At 40.6% G+C, this 21051-nt stretch overlaps 2 protein-coding genes across 2 annotated transcripts in view; both read right to left on the bottom strand.

Moving 5' to 3' along the window:
- Positions 1-455: 455 nt before the first annotated feature.
- The window catches only part of LOC131240599 (MDIS1-interacting receptor like kinase 2-like), a 41407-nt gene continuing 20811 nt past the window's right edge, over positions 456-21051 (bottom strand). The window contains exon 3 of the mRNA XM_058238909.1: positions 456-626. The gene's annotated coding sequence lies outside the window, so the exon portion shown is untranslated. The remainder of the gene's footprint in view (positions 627-21051) is intronic.
- On the bottom strand, positions 3608-5989 carry LOC131239058 (MDIS1-interacting receptor like kinase 2-like). Its single transcript, XM_058236619.1, has 2 exons — positions 4406-5989; positions 3608-4324 (listed from the first exon to the last, which is right to left on the bottom strand). Exons 1-2 carry the CDS (start codon positions 5987-5989, stop codon positions 3608-3610), a joined length of 2301 nt encoding a protein of 766 aa, XP_058092602.1.

The following is a 21051-nucleotide window of genomic DNA, read 5'->3' as shown; positions in this document are numbered from 1 at the left end:
CAATTGGCAAAGAGATGAGATGATATTTTGCTAGTTAGCATGTCATAGAAATGTGTAGCTCTGAAATGCATAAAGATTAGCTAGTGAAAGAAGTAGGGTACCGGAGAGTTTATTGGAAGACAAATCTAGGAATGCAAGTTTGGAGAGCGTGCCGAATGGGATGGAATGGTTCCAAGGAGTGAGTTTATATATACTAAGATTGAGATGGACGACCAACCATAGAAATGGAGAAAGATTTCATGATCATGGCCTGAGTGACAAAAACGTCATGGTGGTCATATGAAGTTGTCTTCATTTTTGTAAAGACACATAATCTTACTCAGCTCAATATCAATATTTACACATTTGATTGAAGGTATGCTAAATATATTTGGACTTTCTTTTTTCTTGAAAGGTGAGAGCATACCACCTATAAATTTATTAAAAGTAAAATAAGAAAATACAAATATGAGGAAACATAAGTAAAGACCACAACTAAAAGGAAAAAACCCAAACAAAAGAAAATAAAGTGGACCAAAGCATAACAATATAAGCCGCGATTACAAGCTAGAAGGCCCTGTTTTATTCCACGAAACCACATGCTTCACTTGAACCAGGAGTTGCCATCCCTCCTCAAAAATCGAATCCTGTGTAGAGCACAAAAATATATTTGGACTCGATTAATAAATTTTAAAGTAAACACGTGACTCATACTTTAATAATTTGGTGTAGGGTTTGGTGAATTATCAGTGCTAGTCGTTGATATCCAAGTCATTTATCAAGCACTCAAATCTTTGTACATATGGTATATATGTATGAGATTCACACCATTCATCTGCCCCAATCATGGATCCATTGTGCCCCAAAAATCCAAGATCCTAGCTGTTCCATGAAAGATTTATGAGACTTCCTAGATGAAATTAAGTCCAATCATTGGTCAATATTCAATAGGCAAAAGTTCTTCAATCGGCAGCTCGGATTATCTTACCCATGTGATTTTCTGGATTATGATCCATTCATGGAGGATCTAACAGATGAACGGATTCATTGGAGAGCACGTGGTAATAAACTTAGATGGTAGAGTTTTCCTTTAATTGACCACACAATCCAATATGGAACAGCTGCGCCAGATCCGAGCTTTCCATCAGGTGCACAACACTGTTAATATCTCTTGGCCTGAAAATCAGGACATTCCCCTCTTCAAGGTGGACCACAATGCCCAGAGTAGATGAAATTTTGTTTCAACCATTCTTATGTTCAGTGCATAATATCAGCCGTTTTTATGTCCTGTAAATCATATACATTTGCCCACTTGTGTTCTAGGACAAAAGATCCGAACAGTGTGGCCCACCTGATGGAAGGTCGGATCTCACATGCATGCTCCATATTGGCATGGGTACCTGACACACGTGTACACGGTTAGCAAACCTTTTATGTCTGTGCATCTAACAGTTGACCCAACGTAATCGTGTGGAAAGGACCAAGGAGTGGGGCCTTGCTAGTGGATAGCTCATGAGACACGTGGCGCATGGATGGCCGAGATTGAGGTTTGGTATGTAAGCATGCAAGTGCCAACGTGGCTGTAGAGACCAAACCCTTCATGTTTTCAAGCGTGGGAGGAGGAAGGCGTTGGTCCAATACATTCATCAGCAGTATATCTTGGCCACCAGACGTTGCCAACGATGAGAGGAGATCTCCAGGATGCCTTCCCATTATCACTTCTAGTGCTACAACACCAAAGCTATATACGTCGCATTTCTCGGTAACTCTCTCATTGTGTAAGCAAACTCTGCACAAAACATAAAAATAAGATCATGTTTCAAAACCTACATCCATCGGTACTTGGTGCTATGCCTATATATGCCTACTTCTGCTCAGACCTGAGTCTGGTGAGACACCCATTGTATGCAGGGCTTAAAACCACTCCTAAAACCATTTTACGTGTTTGACATCCACTGCGTCCATCAGGTGGGCCTTCTTGTATTCACAGTATAGCCCAAAAATGAACCTAATTCAAATGTCAAGTGCGCCATACCAAGAAGAACCAAACCAATCCTAAAACCTCGATTTACATGCGTCGTGTCCCAACTGAGTTTTGAATCAGGGTTATTTTTGGAGTGTATGTTGATCATGACGAGGCACACCTGATGAATGGGTTGGAGGAAATATACACACCATGGTGGGCCCCCACACAAACTTATGGTTGCATATGAGAGTATGCTAATGTTACATGTATCATTCATCATATTTAGACATACATGCCAAGCTGGCACACATGTCAACTATCTGAGCTGTCCATCATGTGGGCCATGCAATGTAGATGACCTGGACTGGCCTGATCTTTCGGCTGTGGCTTCTAAATGGTGGGACCCACTTGACATATGGTCAGCATCTAGCAACATGGTCGCCATGTAGAGGGATTGGGATCTACACGTGTGGATAACTCGTGAAACCTGCTAGATATGTTTACGGGTGAGCGAAACTTTGTTTATGAGGGTGGTTTTGTGGGTTGCTCTTTTGGGAGAGTTTGATTTGAATAGGTGAGAAATGTACATTTCTTTCCTTTTTTTCTTTTCTTTTTTTAAAATAATAATAATAATAATAATTTTAAAAAAAAATTAAAAAAAAAAAAAATTTGGCATTCTGTATATAAATTTTTTTGGGCCGGGCTTGGCTTGGTCATTTTAGCCTCACCTATGTCGGCCCAGTAGGCTGCACATGCATCTTACATATACAACATGGTTTTCATTTTACTAAATGTGTGGATCACCTAATCAAGGGATGGATTAGGAACATTCACCATGGAGATAGGGTTTTGATCAATCTGAGGAGGATCAGGCCCAAGCCCAACCAATTTTTTCAGGCTTGGGCCTTGGGCCTTATAAATTCATGAATGTAACCGAGGGTGATCTAACTGATATATATATATATATATATATATATATATATATATATATATATATATATATATATTGAAAAAGCTTTAAATAATATGAACTTTAAATTAGCTTCTCTACGGACAAATAGCAAATTCATGGAAATATGATGATCATTAAGCATTTCAAGGAACAATTGAAATAGAAGCAACCTTTTGAAGGTTATCACTACATTTAGACATTCCATGTTCCATGAAATTATCTAACTTGAACAAGTAGAAGAAAATTCAAGAAATATTACCATAAGTGCATACCTGGAGCTATGTATCCATAAGTGCCTGCGAGTGTGGACCAATTGGATGAATCTGGCTTTATGAGTCTTGCGGTGCCAAAGTCAGCTACACAGGCCTCAAATTCTAAATCCAACAAAATGTTTTTACTTGATAAGTCCCGATGAATTACAGGAGGAGTGCGATCATGGTGCATGTATGATAAAGCATGGGCTACTCCTCTGATAACTTTCATCCTCTTCACCCAATCCAATTCTGCAGCTCCTTCTTTATTGCCGCTGAGGATGCTAGCTAAGCTTCCCCTTTCCATGTACTCGTACACCAAAAATGAACACCGAGCATGGGAACAAAACCCATAGAGCTTCACGATGTTGCGATGTCGAATTTCTGTTAATGCTTGTATCTCTTTTTCAAAGCTTCTTTAAGCTTCTTTGATCAGCTTGTTCGCCACCTTGTGATGAGTCAAAGTTTTTTCACAGCAACCACCTGACCCATCTGTAGATCTGCTTTATAAACCCTTCCATATCCTCCAGCCCCAATGCAATATTTGTAATTGAAATCCTCTGTTGCCCTGATGATGTCTTCATATGCCATCTTTCCATCGAAATTACATATTGCAAATAAATTTCCATTTTTCACTTCCAAGTCCCGTTTCTCTGCATTTCTTGTTCTGCCGGATCTTTGTAGGAAAATGTAAAAAATGGTGGCAAATACAAGTAGAAGAAATAAGGCTGCCATTATAGGAATAATGATCACAACCTTGTGGTCTTTCTTCCCATCGTGAGGCTTTATGGAAGAGGAATTACAAGGTTGCATGCCTTTTGCTTCACCGCATAAACCTTTGTTGTGTATGAATGCCCCTGACGGTGCCAGACGGAAGGCTTTGCCGTCAGGGAGAGGGCCCTCCAAATGATTGTAAGAAAAATCAATGGAAGATAAACTGATCATCTCTTTGAAAGACGATGGGATGAAACCTGAGAGTGAATTGTGGGAGAGATTTAGCTTTTCCAACATTTGCAGTTTCCCAAGTTGTTGGGTTATCTCTCCAGCAAGGAAGTTACAGCTGAGATCCAAGGTAATCTGTAGGCTTATTAGATTACCAATCTGAAATGGGATGCTTCCATTCAAATAATTCTCACTCATGCTCAAATACCGCAATTTGGAGCAGTCCCCCAGTTGCTGTGGTATCAGCCCACTCAGCTTGTTCTTTTATAGGTCAAGAATTTCTAAATTGGATAGTTTCCCAATTTCACCCGGTACCCAACCAGATAATCTGTTATTTTGTAAACTCAAGTTGTAAAGCATGGACAAACTCCCCAAGCTACTAGGAATATTTCCTCGTAGGTTGTTTGAAGACAGGTCGAGTTCATGTAGCTGATTTAGCTGCCCAATCTGCGGCGGAATTCTACCAGTGAGATTGTTCTCAGAGATTTTTAGCAGCATCAGGTTTTGACATTGTCCCCATTTTGGTGACAGCTCACCATGCAATTTATTATAACTCAGATCGATGTACTCTAAACTAGGATATACTCCGAAAACTTGGGATATATTTCCTGTGAGCTGATTATGCTCGAGCCGGACTCTTATTAAGGTAGTGCAGTTTCTCACGCTTTCAGGGATGGGACCAGTGAAATGGTTGCTATCGGCAGTGAAGTGCGTTAATGATCTGCTTTGGCATACTTGAGGTAGGTGACCAGAGAAGTAGTTGTTACCCAAAAGTAGCCTCTCTAAATGTGTTAGATTTGAGATTTCTGTGGGTACTGAACCAGATAACGGATTATCGAAGAGAACAAGTGTAGTTAGGCTTGTCAGATTTCCAAGAGATGGAGGGATTGGACCAGTGAGCTGATTTTGAGCTAGGGAGAGTATATTTAGGCTTCTTGAATTTCCAAGAGATGGAGGGATTGGACCAGTGAGGTTGTTTGTGAACAAGTATAGATCAACCAAGTGGTAGAGATTTCCTATCTGTGGAGGAATTGAGCCATGGAAGTGATTTTTATGGAGCTGCAAGCTGTAGAGTGCTGTCACGTTTCCTAGATTAGAAGGAATGGAACCTGTTAGAAAATTAGTACAAACTTGAAACCAAGTCAGCTTTTTAAGGTTAGCTACTTCACTTGGTATGGGGCCAGAAATTTCATTGCTGCAGAGGAATAGGAAGCGAAGTTTGGTCATGTTTCCTAGAGTGGCAGGAAGGGAACCATTTTGCAGGTTAGCGGATGCATCTAGCTGATCCAGAAATTTGAGATTTCCTATTTGTTGAGGAATTGAACCAGATATCAGATTATCATATATGAATAAGTTAACGAGATTGGTCAAGTTTCCTAATGAGGATGGGATAGAACCTGTTATATGGTTACGGGACAAGTTTAACATCGTCAGCTTCTTCAACTCCCCTATCTCTTTAGGAATTGAACCAGAAAGCTGATTCGAAGAAAGCTTAAGGGTGACGAGGTCAGAAAGAGTGCCAGTTTGAGTTGGGATGGTTCCAAAGAGTGCATTCTGGTCGAGAACGATATGGGCTAGGTTTGGTGAGGAGGAGAAGCTCATGTTATCAAGCTTACCTTGCAAACCTGCATCATGTAGGCTTATTCCTGTTACTCTTCCAGCACTGTTGCATGAGATTCCGGTCCAGTTGCATGGAGAGCTATCTTGGGTGTTAGAAGCATTGGCGTTGGGGAGTAACGACCATGAACTGAGTGCCTGTCTTTCTAATAGACTTGCTTTCCACCTGAGTAGAGCTTCTGCTTCAGCTTGGGATTCCAGGGAAGCTGCTGAATTGTTAGAGGAAAGTACCATTGCCCATAGAAGAAACAAAACAAGGGACAGGGATTTGTCTATGGCCATGTTAGCTGTGTATGTGGAGGTGCGAGTTATCCATCGTGTGTTAGAAAGCATTATATAGGGCTTTAAAATTTATTAAAAAAAAAAAACTCCTTATTTTTCTCAACGATGCTCTGAGCTGAGCTGTATTCGGTCACTCGGACTGTCAAATCATTGATCTGGACCGTTCATTAGGTTCAAAGTACATTTCATTAGCAACCATTAAAGCATCACACCCATAATCTGACAAATATTGACAATTCCATCCTTGATATGTACAGTCAAAATCATTTACACAGATAGGTCCAATCAATAGCGTGTTTCTCATAGCAACAAATGACAGATGGTTAATTGCAGCTCATGACTGTCTATACACATTGTTAATTGTCCATTAATTAGACGAGAACTATGGACGATACCAGTCCTGACCAGCTGAATTCTGGGTATCAAACGGGGGGCTAAAGTAAAATAGTGACAGATTCCTTCTTCATTTCCTGGGAAGCCTCTTCCTTTCCTGCTAAGGTTCTCCTGTCTGGCAGCTCCTTTCTTGCAGTCTGTCTTCATCTGTTTTCCCCGTTTTGATGTTTGAATCTTCATCATTTAGGGGTGGCTAACATGGAGTGTGTGTACTGACATGGGTGTGTAATAACAAGCTAACCCAAAAAAAAAAAGAAAAAAAAAAAGCCATGCGTCAGGAGATAAGAGCAGCCTATGGCAGGGGGTCTTGTTGCTGTTTGAGAATTTCTGTTTGTTTCAAGTCTCAACTCAGGTGGCTGAGTTCTTGCCAAGTTTTGTTTTTAGTTGGTGGCTGCGGCCGGGATGTGCTTGGCCTTCTGAAGTGCTGCCCTGCTCTGGGACTGGCAGCTTGCCTGAGTTCTCTTATGAAGGCCTTCATGTTTTAATTTCCCTTTCCTTTTCTTTGTTTCTAGCTTAGCCTTGTATAGAACTTCCATATGATAGGCTGGGTTGAATCCTTTTTTCTTGGGACCCGCCCGAATGATTGTAAATCCCAATTTCCTATTTATAAAATTCAGGAGGATTGTTTAAAAAAAAAGAAAAAGGTAAAACAGTGACAAGTACAAATTCCGATGGAAAAATCAGAGGTTACCATCGGGTTCTCAGTGTCGTTATTTACACTCTTGCCCATCTATCACTAGATCAACGGTTCAATGGGGATGGGACTCAGATTGCCTGCAACTAAGTTGGAGGAGATTCTTGCAATCCATTGAAAATGGGTCATCTGCCGCCATTGGATGCTTATTCCGCAGCTCCAAATATAGTGAGCGCACATTGATGTTTTACTTATATCCACTCTATCTGTCCATTTCCACATCTCATTTTAAGACATGAGCCCAAAGATGATGGAGATCCAAAGTTGGAGTGGGCCACACCATAAAGAAACAGTGGGGATGGAAACATACTCTTGAAACCTTTATGATCCCAACCGTTCTATGTTTATATGCCATCCAACTTGTTGACGATGTGATTCACACATGGATGCGAAAACAAAAATGTCACCCTGATCCAAAATTCAAAAAGGTTTAAGTGGTAGGTGTTCAATTTCTAATTTTTGTTATGATATGGTCCACTTAAGTTTTGGACGTCCTTTGATCGTGCCTATGCCCTAAGATGGCATAGCAAAGATATATTATAAACTTCATGGGAGGCCTCACAGTGCTTGGGTTGGATGTGATGTAAAGGGTTAAATTGTCATTTGATATAAGAAAATATTTGAATTGTCATTGTAAGGCCACATCTGAGAGAGAACTTTTTCAGTGGAAGACATGGGAAGGGGATTTCGCCGTGTGCCACACACCACGGATATGTTTGGCATGGTGAGCTCCAGCATGATGTTTATGTTATATCTACATCGTTGCTATGAATCTTTCCAAATATGGGGCAAATCAAAAGATTAAGTGTACAACGCTACAAAAGGCAGTGGGGTTTGAACGCCTCAAAACTTTTTAGGACAACTGAAGTTTTAAGTCAAGCTAATATTTATGTTTGCCCTTCATTCAAGTCTGTGTAACCTTATCAATAGTTTAAATGCCAAATAAACATTATAGTGGGCCCTACAAAAGTTTCAGTGGTGGTATCACTATCTCCACTGCTTTTTGTGGTGTGGACCACTTGAGTTTTGGATCTTTCTCATCTTTAGGCTCATGCCTTAAGTTGATTGATCTCATAAAATGGATGGACAGTGTGGATATAATACATACATCATGGTGGAGCCAATAGAAATTAGTGACAGCAATGCACCACGGAGGTGGGTGGTGTGCACACCACCCAAATCTCGCATAAATCCATTACAAATGATGTAACCAATTTGTTACAGGTGATGTGAACACCTACACCTAGATCCATAGCTCAAGTGGTAGACTGAGTGAAGGATACCTTGTTTCAACATTGAGGTCTTGGCATCGATTCCCTGGTGGGGGTGGCTAACAGTGAAGTGTGATCCGACACTGGGTGTAATAGCAAGCTAACAAAAAAAAAGAGGTGATGTGAACACCATTATTGCCGGACGCGGATTGGGTCCCCCTCGCGTGCCTCTACCTGCGAATGGGCAGGAGGTTTGACTGCCCACCGTGTTGCATGCATGGGTCCTATCCACACTGTCCATCCATTGTTTTCCAATCATTTTAGGGTATAAGCCCGAAAACGAGGCAGATCCAAGGGTCAAGGGGATTAAACTATTATCATTGAAAACTTGTTGGAGTCACGTAAGTTTTGGATGGATCTAATATTTGTGTTTTCTCTTCATCCAAGTATGTGTGACTTTATGAATAGGTTGGATGACAAATAAACACCACAGTAGGCTTGAGAAAAGTTTCAATAGTGAGAATCATCATCACTGCTTCTTCCTATGGTGTAGTCCACTTAAGCTTTGGATCTGCCTCATTTTTGGGCTTATTCCCTAAAACGATACGAAAAATGTATAGACGGTGTGGATAAGACCCATACATCACTGTGGGCACTCAAAGCTCCTGTCCGTTTCCAGCTGGAGACAGTCCTACCTCCTTATTGCCTTGCAACTATGCTCTTTGAACCACTAAAAGTTTAAATCACCAACGTTAATTATTACACATGGATAGAAATAGCAAAATCGTGTTTCACGCACGCCTTCCTTTTCACTCTCGGGTCGTTGTGTTTTTCGTTGCCTTGCGTCTGCTTGTGACCCTGGCACAGTAATATACCTGTGCCTGTAGATGTATGGGTTACACAGAGAGATGTAAGTGACAAATCCAGTCCGCCCATCTGTTTTTAAAGACTACAATAGGAGATGCTTTTAAAAATCAGTTAGATCCAATACTCGGGTAGGCCACACCAGCCAAACAGTGGGAACAAAAATGTCCACCACTGAAACCTTACTGGAGCTGACCATATATGCCATCCAAACTGTTCATAGGATTATTTAAGACTCAGATAAACATTAGCATAAATATCATCCTAATGCAAAACTTCTGTCACCACCAGGCAACCCTACATGATTTTTTAATCTGCCTGATTTTTATAATGCTGTCCTATCGTGGTCTTACAAAACAGATGGAGAGAGGATTTGTTAGGACATCTCTGTGGGCCCACACAGCCCCAGGCACACAGGAATACATTTGTGTCCAGGGTCACACGCAATCCGCTTCCATGCATTGCCATGCACAGCTATGGAAGTTGATTGCAGGCGAATCCACTCAGTCCATCTGTTTTGCAAGACCACAAAAGGACAGGAGTATAAAAATCAGCGAGATCCAAAACCCAGATCGACCATATCACACGAAACAGAAGGGATTGAATGCCTGGGCAAAAGAAGCTTTGTATCGGGAAGATATTTGTGCCTGCAGTATATCGTTTATATGAGAATCAGTAACGCTATGAAAAGTTTGGATGGCATATAAAAAGTATGGTCAGCTCCAGAAAAGTTTCAACGGTTGACACTTCCATTCCTACTTTTTTGTTTGGTGTGACCCACCTAAGTTTTAAATCAGTTTGAGTTCTTTTTGTCACGTCATATTGTAGTCTTGCAAAGCATATGAACGGAGTGGATTTGTCATTAACACTCTCTGTGGTCCTCACAAGGCTCCGGGCACAGGAATATGTGCGCGGGTCACAGGCGAGAACGCATTAGGTGCGACCCGGATCCACCGAGGTGGGTGGTACCCCTAACTGTGGGGCTTACAGTGGTCTATTTGTCTTAAATCCACACCGTCCAACTATTTCGAAAGCTTATTTTAGATTACGATTAAAAAAAAAAAAAACTGAAACTGGACCATATCACAGGAAACAGTCAGCGATTGAATCCGATCACCATTAAAAACTTCATGGATTACACTGAAATGTTATTTGTGATCCAACTTATTGATAGGGTCAAAAGCACCTGGATGAAAAGACCACGCAAGTATCATCTTGATCCACACCTTTTGTGGCCCCAATAAGTTTCTAATAGTCAATCACCACCGTTTCCTGAAGTTTCTAATGGCCAATCACCACTGTTTTCTGTACTATGGTCCATCTGGGATTTGGATGTGCTTCATTTTTTGGATCATAACTTTAAATAAGCTTTAAATACAGATGGATGGCATGGATGTACCTAGTCAAATACGTTATAGTGAGCCCCACAGTCAAGGTCCCACTCACGTCGGTGGATCTTCAGCGGATGGCGTGGCGTGACCTGCCGTGGGCGGTGGGTTGATGTCACCAAGGCATGTGGGCTCCACCATGATGTATTTATTATATCCACACGGCACATCCATTTGGTGAGATCATTTTAAGCATTAGTTAAAAAATGAATTATATCCAAAGCTTAAGTGTACCACACCACAAAAAGCAGTGGGGCAATGATTCCCATTGTTGAAATATTTACAGAGCCCACGATAATGATTATTTGACATCCAACCTATTCATAAGGTCACAAAGACTTGTGTGAAGGAAAGGCCAATAAAAAAAAAACAAATAACATATTGATCCGAAGCTTCTCGGACCCAAGAAGGTTTCAATGGTAAAGCAATGTGGTCCACTTAAGCTTGGGATCTGTCTCGTTTCAGAGATAAGCCTTAAAATGGACGGATAATTTGGATATAATACATATGAGTGCACGCAATCCGTTTTTCAAAAGCGACCTATGTTTTAGGGATCCGTTTGTATCTACCTCATTTTTGTGTTCCTATCTTAAAATTAGATGAGAGAAGGTTGGACGGGTAAATGAACAGATACATCACGGTGTGAGGGTCCTGTTTTAGGGATTCCCATTATAGTGCTATTAACGGGCAACTCTCGGGGTGTAACTGTACCTGAAAAGGTTAGTGCTGCAACTAAAGTGGGGAGCGGATTGCCCGTGACCGAGGGCACAGAGATAGAAATCGGATTCTCAGTCCGCTCTTATCCCACTGAGTAAACTCTGTTGGGCTCATTGTGAATTTATGTGCTTTATCCACACCGACCATACGTTTTTACGGATCATTTTAGGGGTTGAGGTTAAAATTGAAGTATATCAAAAGCTCAAATAGACTATGCCACAGGAAACAGTGGAAGTATTGATTTCCACCGTTGAAACCTTTCTAAGGCTCCCAGTGATGTTTATTTTTCATCCAAACTGTTAATAAGATTTAAAAAAAAAACGATGGATGAATGGAAAACACAAATATCATCTTGATGTAAAACTTATGTGGCCCCCGAGAACTTTTCAACAGTAGAATTCAATTCACACGGTTTCCGATGGTGTGGCTACTTGAGATTTGGTTATGCTTAATATTTGTTTTAAAGCCATAAATTTATATGATAAAACGGATGGACGGAGTTGATACAATGCATGAATAACAGTGGGCCCCACAGAGTTTACTTAGTACACAATCCGCTTGCACAAAGATATCTATGTGCCCACAGAGTGTCCATGAAAAATGCACTCCATTAGTCGGTTTTGAAAGACCACGATAGGGTAGGGTTATGAAAATCAAGCGTATCTAAAATTCAGGTGGCCCTTACCAACAAAATAATGGAAACAACAACATTTACCATTGAACCTTTTAAGATCTACTATGATTTTTATATGCCATCTAAAGCCCTCTGTACAATTATTACCACTCAAATAAACTGAAAGAGAAAATATCATCTGATACATAATTTCTATCACCGTTTTGCCAAAAAAAAAAAGTGCGCTTTCAATTCAAAAACTGGAATTTTATATATATATATATATATAGTAATTCCGAATTTTATAATATTTTTCTTGTTTTTAGAATTTTATATTTTTAATTATACAGTACTCTTTTAGCAAAAGCTTATTTAGAATTTTTTTTTTTAAATTATAATTAGTATTTTTATTAGAGTTGGAATTTTACTATCTTTGGTAATTATGAATTTTAGTTTATTTTTTTTCTTTATTAATGATGTAATTGAGATACATATATGTTAGACAGTTATTAAATAATAAAATTCTGATTATTTATTTATTTTTTGTGGATTTAAGAAAATACTCTATAAATTCAAAGTTTAATAAATGATCTTTCTTTTTATCCTTTCACGCCCTTCCCTGAATCATATTGGGCCCAACGGTGTTGTAAATTTATCATTTGATGTAAGGAAATATTTGATTTTCACTTCAATGCCGACATCAAACAAGGAGCTTTTTCATTGGACCTGTCAAGGTTGCAGGAGTCCAATGCAGGTGTTGTGGCCTTCTAAATTGCCTTGCAATCATGCCATGTGAACGTTCTTAATAAGATGGGACCCGAATGATAAAATCGTGTTTCTCATTCACCTGTTTTCTCTCTCATATCATTGTGTTTATGGTTGTCTTCTTGAGGTGTGTCCCACTTTGAATTTTGGATATCATTCCAGTTTTGCCATGTCTTAAAATGACCTAGCAAAACGTATCTACTGAGTGGATATGACACAAACACCATAGTGGGCCCAACTGTGCTTGGGTTAAAATTGTCATTTGATGCAAGGAAATCTTTAATTTTCACTTCAAGGCCCACATCTAACAAGTAGCTTTCTCGGTGGACGTGTCAGGGTTGCAGAAGTTCATTGCAGGCCATTCACGTTACCTTACGACTATGCCATGTGAACGTTCTTAAATAGATGCGACGGGAATAATAAAATCGTTTTTCTCGTACACCTGTTTTCTCTCTCTCGTATGATCGTGTTTATGGTTGCATTGTCCTATGTGGTTGTCCATGTCAATGCATACGCAATAGGCACCAAAAGCGACCTATGTTTTACCATAGCGATATCACTGGAAACCGGTAAGTCTCCGCGCTTAATAGTACCTGAAAAGCACATGGTGCAACTAAAGGCTTTGTGAGGCCACCGTGATGTGTGTAAGTTGCTCGCATAAGCTTAAATCATTCCGGTCTGGCGTTATATTTATATGACACCCAACTACTCAATAGGTTGAGATCATCCAGGTTGAAGGAGAAAATTGAATTCCAGCCCGATCAGTGGTATACATCCCATCTTAACTGTTATCTGTGGTGCGGTACACTTGGGTTGGGCTTTTTATCCACATTTCTAGTCACCTTGCAACATGAGCCGGCACAAATGATGAACGGATCAGATCTCAAATTCACATCTCACACTGAAATGCACGGAGGTTTTGTTGCACCGTGCCTAGTACTCCTTCATCTTTCCCACCATTTGGATGAAGTAAGAGAAATTTACGACTGTGGTCCCCACCTTTTATCCTGTGGTTTTTTGGAAGCAATACAAACTTTGAATACGCACTTGGACCTCCTCGTACGGCCACCAACTTTGAGGACGAAAATACCCCCGTCTTCCTCTGGCTGGCGTGCATGATCTTATGAATATGTTTGATAATAAACAAACATCACTATTGAGCCCATTATGGTTTCAACGGTGGAAATCATTATGCCCATTGTTTCCCGTGGTGTGATCCCTTGGAAATGACGTGGACAAATGAGACCCGACATCACTAGTGTACCTTCTACACAAACAATCCACACTCAATTATAATTTATAAGTAACTAATATATTGATCGAGTTCGGGTTAGGTCGGATAACCTGAGACCTCAACCCAAGCCCAACCTAAGTTTTATCGGGTTTCTCACAAACATCACAGTTGGCCCCACCTGAGTTTCTAATGGTTGACGCTCATTCAACACTGTTTCCTGTAATGTGGCATAGTTAAGATTTGGATATACCTCATTTTTGGTATCATACCATAAAATGATTTGGAAAAATATATGGACGGCATGGATGAAAATCATACATCATGATGGGGCAACAGAGTTCCGCCATTGGCGGGTGGCGGGAGGAGTACCCAATCCGTTTACGTGAAAAGGAGGGGTATTTACGTGAAAAATAGCGGTGCAAACTAGAAAAATGGCGAGGATGAAATATGAGTGGGGCAAGATAAAACAGTGAGGCAAACTGAAGTATGAGCGGGGTAAACTAGAAAAAGAGGGCAAATTAGAAAAGTAGCGGAAACATGAAAAGCAGTGGAGAAAACATCAAAAACTAGAAAAGCATGGAAACCATACTTCCGGAAACTAGAAAAGCAATGGAAATTTGAAAAACAGTGGGAGAAACATGAAAAGCAGTAGAATTAGAAAAGCAATGGAAACATAAAAAGCAGCTCTAGATAATAGTCAAAAGCAGTGGGAAAACATGAAAAACATGCCCACTGTTTTCATGTTTTCCATTTTTTTCATGTTTCCTCCGCTATTTTCTAGTTTATCCCGAGCTGCTTTTCATGTTTCCACTGCTTTTTCATGTTTTCCTCATTATTTTTCATTTTTCCCATTGTTTTTCTAGTTTCACTGCTTTTCATGTTTCCGCTATTTTTCTAGTTTTCCCATTGTTTTTCATGTTTTTCCCATGTTTTCCCATTTTTCCCTGCTTTTTTGCCCCTCTCATATTTCAGTTTGGCCCGCTATTTTTTTTAGTTTGCCCGCTCATACTTCAGTTTGCTCCATTGATTTTTCTAGTTTGCCCCGCTCATATTTCATGCTTACCTTGCTCATTTTTATGTTTGCCCCACTCTTTTTCATGCTTGCCCTGCTCTTAGGATCGATACCAAGACCTCAAGTGTTGAAACGAGGTATTTTCACTCAGTCTGCCAATTGAGCTATGGATCTAGGTGATAGCTAGATCTGTCTTATTTTTCGTCTCAAGCCTTAATACGAGCTCGTCAAATAGATGGACGGTTTGGATATAACACGTACCTTATAATGGGACCCACAAAATGCCGTTGGAATTATAGCGAAAAAAGAAAAAGAAAAAGAAGCTAGTGAATTAGGGTCAGTGGGACCCTATAGCTAATGGTGAAAGTAAGTGTTTTGACCTAATAGATGGAGGTGGTTTCACACATACTGCATAGTGGGCTATATAATTAAGTAAATATGTATATATAAGTATATAAAAATATTTTTCTATCTTTCAATTCATTTCTTTGTCTATTTATTTAACAAGCATATCTCCTAAACTAGAATGATTTACTTAACATACCACATATGATTTTGGAGTAGGAGAAGCTAATTTAGCCAACCAACCTAGTTATTTTCCAAGATTCCATCGGGTCGATTGTTGAAAAGCCATTTCATTCAGTTTGTGGTCAATTTCAATCACTTCGTGGTCAAACTGAAAATTCAACGGGGCAAACATGAAATTAAGTGAGGCAAACATGAAATTGAGTGGGGAAAACTAGAAATTTAGCGGGTAAAACATGAAATTGAGTAAGGCAAATATGAAATTAGGGCTAAAAGTCGGGCCGGTTGGTTCGGGTTGGTGCTCAACCCTAACCCAACCCAAGGTTCCTATACCTAAACCTTGACCTAACCTAACCTAATCTTGGGTTGGGAATTCTCAACCCAAGCCCAACACAAGAGGGCTCGATGGGTTGATTGGGTTGGTCGGGTGTATGCATGCTAATATTTTCATTATTATATTAGTTTATTATATTTCAATATAGGATTTATTTTTTGTATCTATGATTTTATTAATTATATACGTGATTATTCATCATAAAGAACTTCATTTTTTTTCTTTAAAAAACCAAGCTAAAATATAGGACTACCCCTTTAAAAAGTCATGTAGCATAGAACGTAATCTATTTGGGAGAGAGAAATCCGACATATCTTGTTAGCTTGAGTCCTTGAAAATGACATGGACAAATGAGACCCAACGTCACTAGTGTACGTTCTACACAAACAATCCACACTCAATCTATTTGCCCGCTGCTTTTCTTTCCCACATTGATTTTCTAGTTTGCCCGCTCATATTTCAGTTTGCTGCTTTTCATGTTTTTCCCATTGATTTTCTAGTTTGCCCCACTCATATTTCGGTTTGCCCCATTGCTTTTCATGTTTCCCATTGATTTTCTAGTTTGCCCGCTACTTTTTATGTTTCCCATTGATTTTCTAGTTTGCCACGGTTTTTCTAGTTTGCCCGCTCATATTTCATTTGCCCGCTGCTTTTCATGTTTTTCCCATTGATTTTCTAGTTTGCCCGCTTCTTTTCATGTTTCCCATTGATTTTCTAATTTGCCCCACTTAATTTCATATTTACCCCATTGCATTTCATGTTTCCCATTGATTTTCTAGTTTGCCCGCTCGTATTTTAGTTTGCCCATTGCTTTTCATGTTTCCCATTGATTTTCTAGTTTACCGCTCTTTTTCATGTTTGCCTGCTCTTTTTCATGCTCGCCTTGCTCATTTTCATGTTTGGCCCTCTCATTTTCATGTTTGCCTCGCTAATTTTCATGCTTGCCCTCTCATTTTCATGTTTGCCCCGTTGAATTTCATGTTTGCCTTGAATTTCATGCTTGCCCCGCTAATTAACTTCTCCTACCCCAAAATCATATATAGTACGTTAAGTATATCATTCTAGTTTGGATCCTTACTCTCCCTCGGGTGGTAGACTCTTAGGGCCCGTTTGGCCGGTCGGATTGGAAGGGCTTGGATGGTATTGGAAGGGATTGAAAGTCAAATCCCGGGATTGGCCTGGCGTGCCAAACAGAGTCGGTGATCTGATCCCAATCCCATGGATCTTAAGACAATCCACTGACAACACCATCATTACCTCTAAATCCCATCCAATCCAACCTAATCCTTTCAAAATTGCATGGGACGTGTTTGGTTTGAGGGATTGGAAGGGATGAGAAGGTTTAATCCCAGGATTGGCCGGGCGCACCAAACAGATTGGAAATAGCAATCCAGGGATATAGCAATCCCATGGATCTCCAGACAATCCACTGACAACACCATTATTACCTAGAAATCCATGCCATCCACCCTAATACCATTCAATCCCTCCCAATCCACCCGGCCAAACGGGCCCTTAGGAGTTTCAACACCCGGTCAAGCGTTTGAGTATCCATAGGTGGTAAAATTCCACTAGTGTGAGTGTGTGGGGGTGTGTAAAAAAAAAAAAACAAATCATTTTAATTTAGGAGATATGCTTGTTGAATACATGGACAAAGAAATGAATTAAAAGATAAAAAAATATTTTTATTTACTTATATATACATATTTATATAATTATGTATCAGAGAAAAAAAGTAAGGGAGAAAAAGTTCTCAAAGTTTTTTTTTTTTTTTACTGTGTTGCATGTGTGGGTCCAATCATGAGGTTTGTGTTATATCCAAACCGTTCATCTATTTGGCGAGCTCATATTAAGGCTTGAGACGAAAAATAAAATAGATCTTATCAGTGGACCACCTTTGTAAAAGGCAGTGGGGAATTGAACGTCTACCATTGAAACCCTTTCAGGGGTTACAAAAGTTTTTGATCATTCTGAAATTTGTTTTTCCTCTTCATCCAGGTCTTTGTGACCCTATGAATGAACTTAGATGGGGAGGATTTCTCGCAAACATCACAGTGGGCTCCACCTGAGTTTCCAATGGTTGACGCTCATTGAACACTGTTTCCTGTAATGTGGTACACTTGAGACTTGGATATACCTCATTTTTGGTCTCATACCATAAAATGATCTCAAAAAATATATGAACGGCATGGATGAAAAGCAAACATCATGGTGAGGCCCACGTACCATTGACTATCCGTCTTGGGCGGGTGGCAGGAGGCGTACCCAATCCGTTTCCGTGAAAAGGAGGGGTATTTTCGTCCTGAAATTTGTTGTCCGTACGAGGAGGTCCAACTGCGTATTCTAAGTTTGTATTGTTTCAAGAATATCCAATGGATAAAAGGTGGGGTCCACAGTCGTAAATTTCTCATGAAGTAAGATTTCACGCACCAGATAGACTAGCCTAGGTCACCGAAAGCATTTGCAAGGTGTAAAGGGCTGTCAACGGGCTAGGTCACGGCCGGGAACGGATTGGCTACTCCCCCTGACACCAGCCCCGTAGCTGGTGTTCGGTGGTCTGTGGACCCCACCATGATGTATATGTTTCATCCATTCCGTTCATCCATTTTTAAAGATCATTTTAGGGCTTCAGCCTATGAATAAGAGGGATATAATCTTAGTTGGACCACACCACAGGAAAACAATAGTGATTGGATATCCATCATTTAAATCCTCCTAAGGCCAAATGTACTGTTTATCTGACATCCAATCTGTTGATTAGGTCATAAAGACCCAGATGAAGGGAAAAAACAAAGATCAGCTTGATCCAATACTTTTATGGCCCCCAAAAAGTTTTTAATGGTCGAAGTTTATTCAACACTGTTTCCTATAATGTGGTCTACTTGAGATTTTTTTATAACTCATTTTTTTTGTAATATCATAAGATGATCTATAAAAATAGATGGACGGCATGGATGAAACACATACATCATGGTGGGGCCCACAGACCACTGAACACCAGCCATTGGCTAGTGGCAGGGGGAGTAGCCAATCCGTTTCCGTCACTGCCGCACTGAGCTCTGTGCAAACGCGCTGCAATTCTGAACCTAAGCCCAAATCTAGCCTAGACCCGTGATGAACTGAAATAGTCTATTTCAGCCCGAGTCCGGCCCGGGACATTTACACAAAGCCCTACCTGGGACCGCCCAAGCCCTGAATGTGTATTGGATAAATGATATTTTGGTGTGCCTTGTGTATGAAAGAGAGGGAGAGAATGAAAGAAAATGGGGAAATTTTAAGTTTAGAAAAGATCCATCGGGCCAGACCGTGTTCATGAGTTTTGGGCACTAGCCCGAGTCTGGCCTGATTTACAATCGGGCTCCAGATTTAAGCCTCTGTTGGGCTTGATACACCACCGCAAAGCAGGCCCAATACACACCAAGCTCGAAGGCACGTTGGGACTATCCAGCCTATTGACAGCCCTATAAGAGTATGTCGCATGGGACGCAAGTGGTGCGACCAGCCAATGAGAGAATTACCGGTGGCAATGGGCTGGGCTAGAGCCAAGAAGAGATCAGCCACTCCTAGAACCATAAGACCTGCTCCATGCCATAATAGGCTAAATAGGCCCCCACTCACCCTCTATACGCCGGACTAGGCTGAGCTGGGTCTAAGAAGAAGGCTAGGTCTAAGAAGAAGGCTAAGTCCGCCCCCTAAGTTATAAATAAGTTACATACATGGTACGCGTGTGATTGGTGTGCATCCAGTGTATACTTGTTTGTGAACTATTATGCTCTTCCTAATGTTAGGCTTTTTTTTTTTTCTTCTGGCATGCCTATGTCAAATGACATCATTCATTAACTAAGTGCATACCCCACCCAATTATCCACCGGATGCATATACTTGAACGGGTCCATGAATGTAGGATGTATATACTTAAATGAGGGCATGAATGAAATGTCCATGGTCTAAGTGAGGTCCACAATTTGGATTGTTAAAGGCCCATAGGGATACTACCAAACAAGTATTGTTTTTAACTTGTATAAGTTAATAAGCTACTTTTCTTAATGAAGTTAATTTGGTTAAACAATTTAAATGAGTAGCTTGTTAAATAAAGTAACTTATTTTCATACGCCATTTTTTATTAAGTAGCTTATGCCATAAGTAGTTACTTTGGATCATAAGCTACTTATGCCATAAGTAGGACTTTTATTATTCAGGAGATAAGTGTGTTTGGTAAACATCATACTTATCATTTAAAAGGTAGAAAAATATATTTGGTTTCCAACTTCATAAATAATTGTCCCAAAAGTCTGTTTGGTGCCCCTCACAATCACCATCCATCATGTGGGGCCAACATTTGACGTGGATTGTTCATTGTGTGGGCCCCACCTTTGATGTAGACCATCCATCATGCAAGCCCACCTTAATTGTGGACCATTCATCATTAAGGGTGATCAGGGTCGAATATTGCATATTAGACCCTAATCATTACCAGATTTTACGTATATGATAATGCTTAATGGAGTATTTTAATTGTATTTTTGTTACAGGATGAAGTCAGGAGCGTTAATTGAAAACTGATGTTAAAGGCATGGATTTCATGATCCAAAGTCTCCAGAGCACGGGATGGACTCCAGAGAACCAATAATGAAGATTTTACACGCCTGGGATCTGAGGAAAGCAAGCCAAAGGGGCCCGAAAAGGGTCCAGAATGCAAGATCACATGGTTCCCGCTATCCGATCAGTTCGAAACTTCATACATGAGATGAGGGCCGTAAATTAACCGTACATATTAAATTTCAGCCATTGAAGATCTCGGGAAGTGGTCCAACGGACAGATCAGCCTATTAATCTCTAATTTGGGGCCCACCTGATATTTGGAACTGCCTCAACCTTGGTATTGACGGCTAAATTACCATGATAAAGAGGATGGATGGTGTAGATTTCTCGTAAACATCACGGTGGGCCCTGTGTATGAGGAGTGTGCACACTGCACGTTTTCACCGGCTGCGCACCGCACCGCTGGGACGGTCAGCGAGAGCGCTGACCCGTCTCTCTCTCTCGCCGCTGCAGCGTCCGCGGAACCGAACCGCGGTCGTCGGTTGTGGGGCCCACCTAGTGTCCAAATGGACAATCCAAACCGTCCATCCACTTCCTGGGGCAGCCATTACCATTGCCTAGGTGGCAAAAATTCAAATGAACGCATAGATCAGAGCCCAGCCGTTCAAACGCAGGTTGGACGGCAAGACAGAAAGCCGCGTGGGCTGCACCGAATCCACCCCAAAACCAGTCAATTCCTACTGATTTTTCGAGCTGAAACCAATGGACGG

The sequence above is a fragment of the Magnolia sinica genome, chromosome 3 (genome assembly GCF_029962835.1).
Source record: "Magnolia sinica isolate HGM2019 chromosome 3, MsV1, whole genome shotgun sequence".
NCBI classification, from domain to species: Eukaryota; Viridiplantae; Streptophyta; class Magnoliopsida; order Magnoliales; family Magnoliaceae; genus Magnolia; species Magnolia sinica.
Note: the sequence above shows the minus strand (reverse complement) of the source record. Positions and strands in the feature narration are given on the sequence as shown.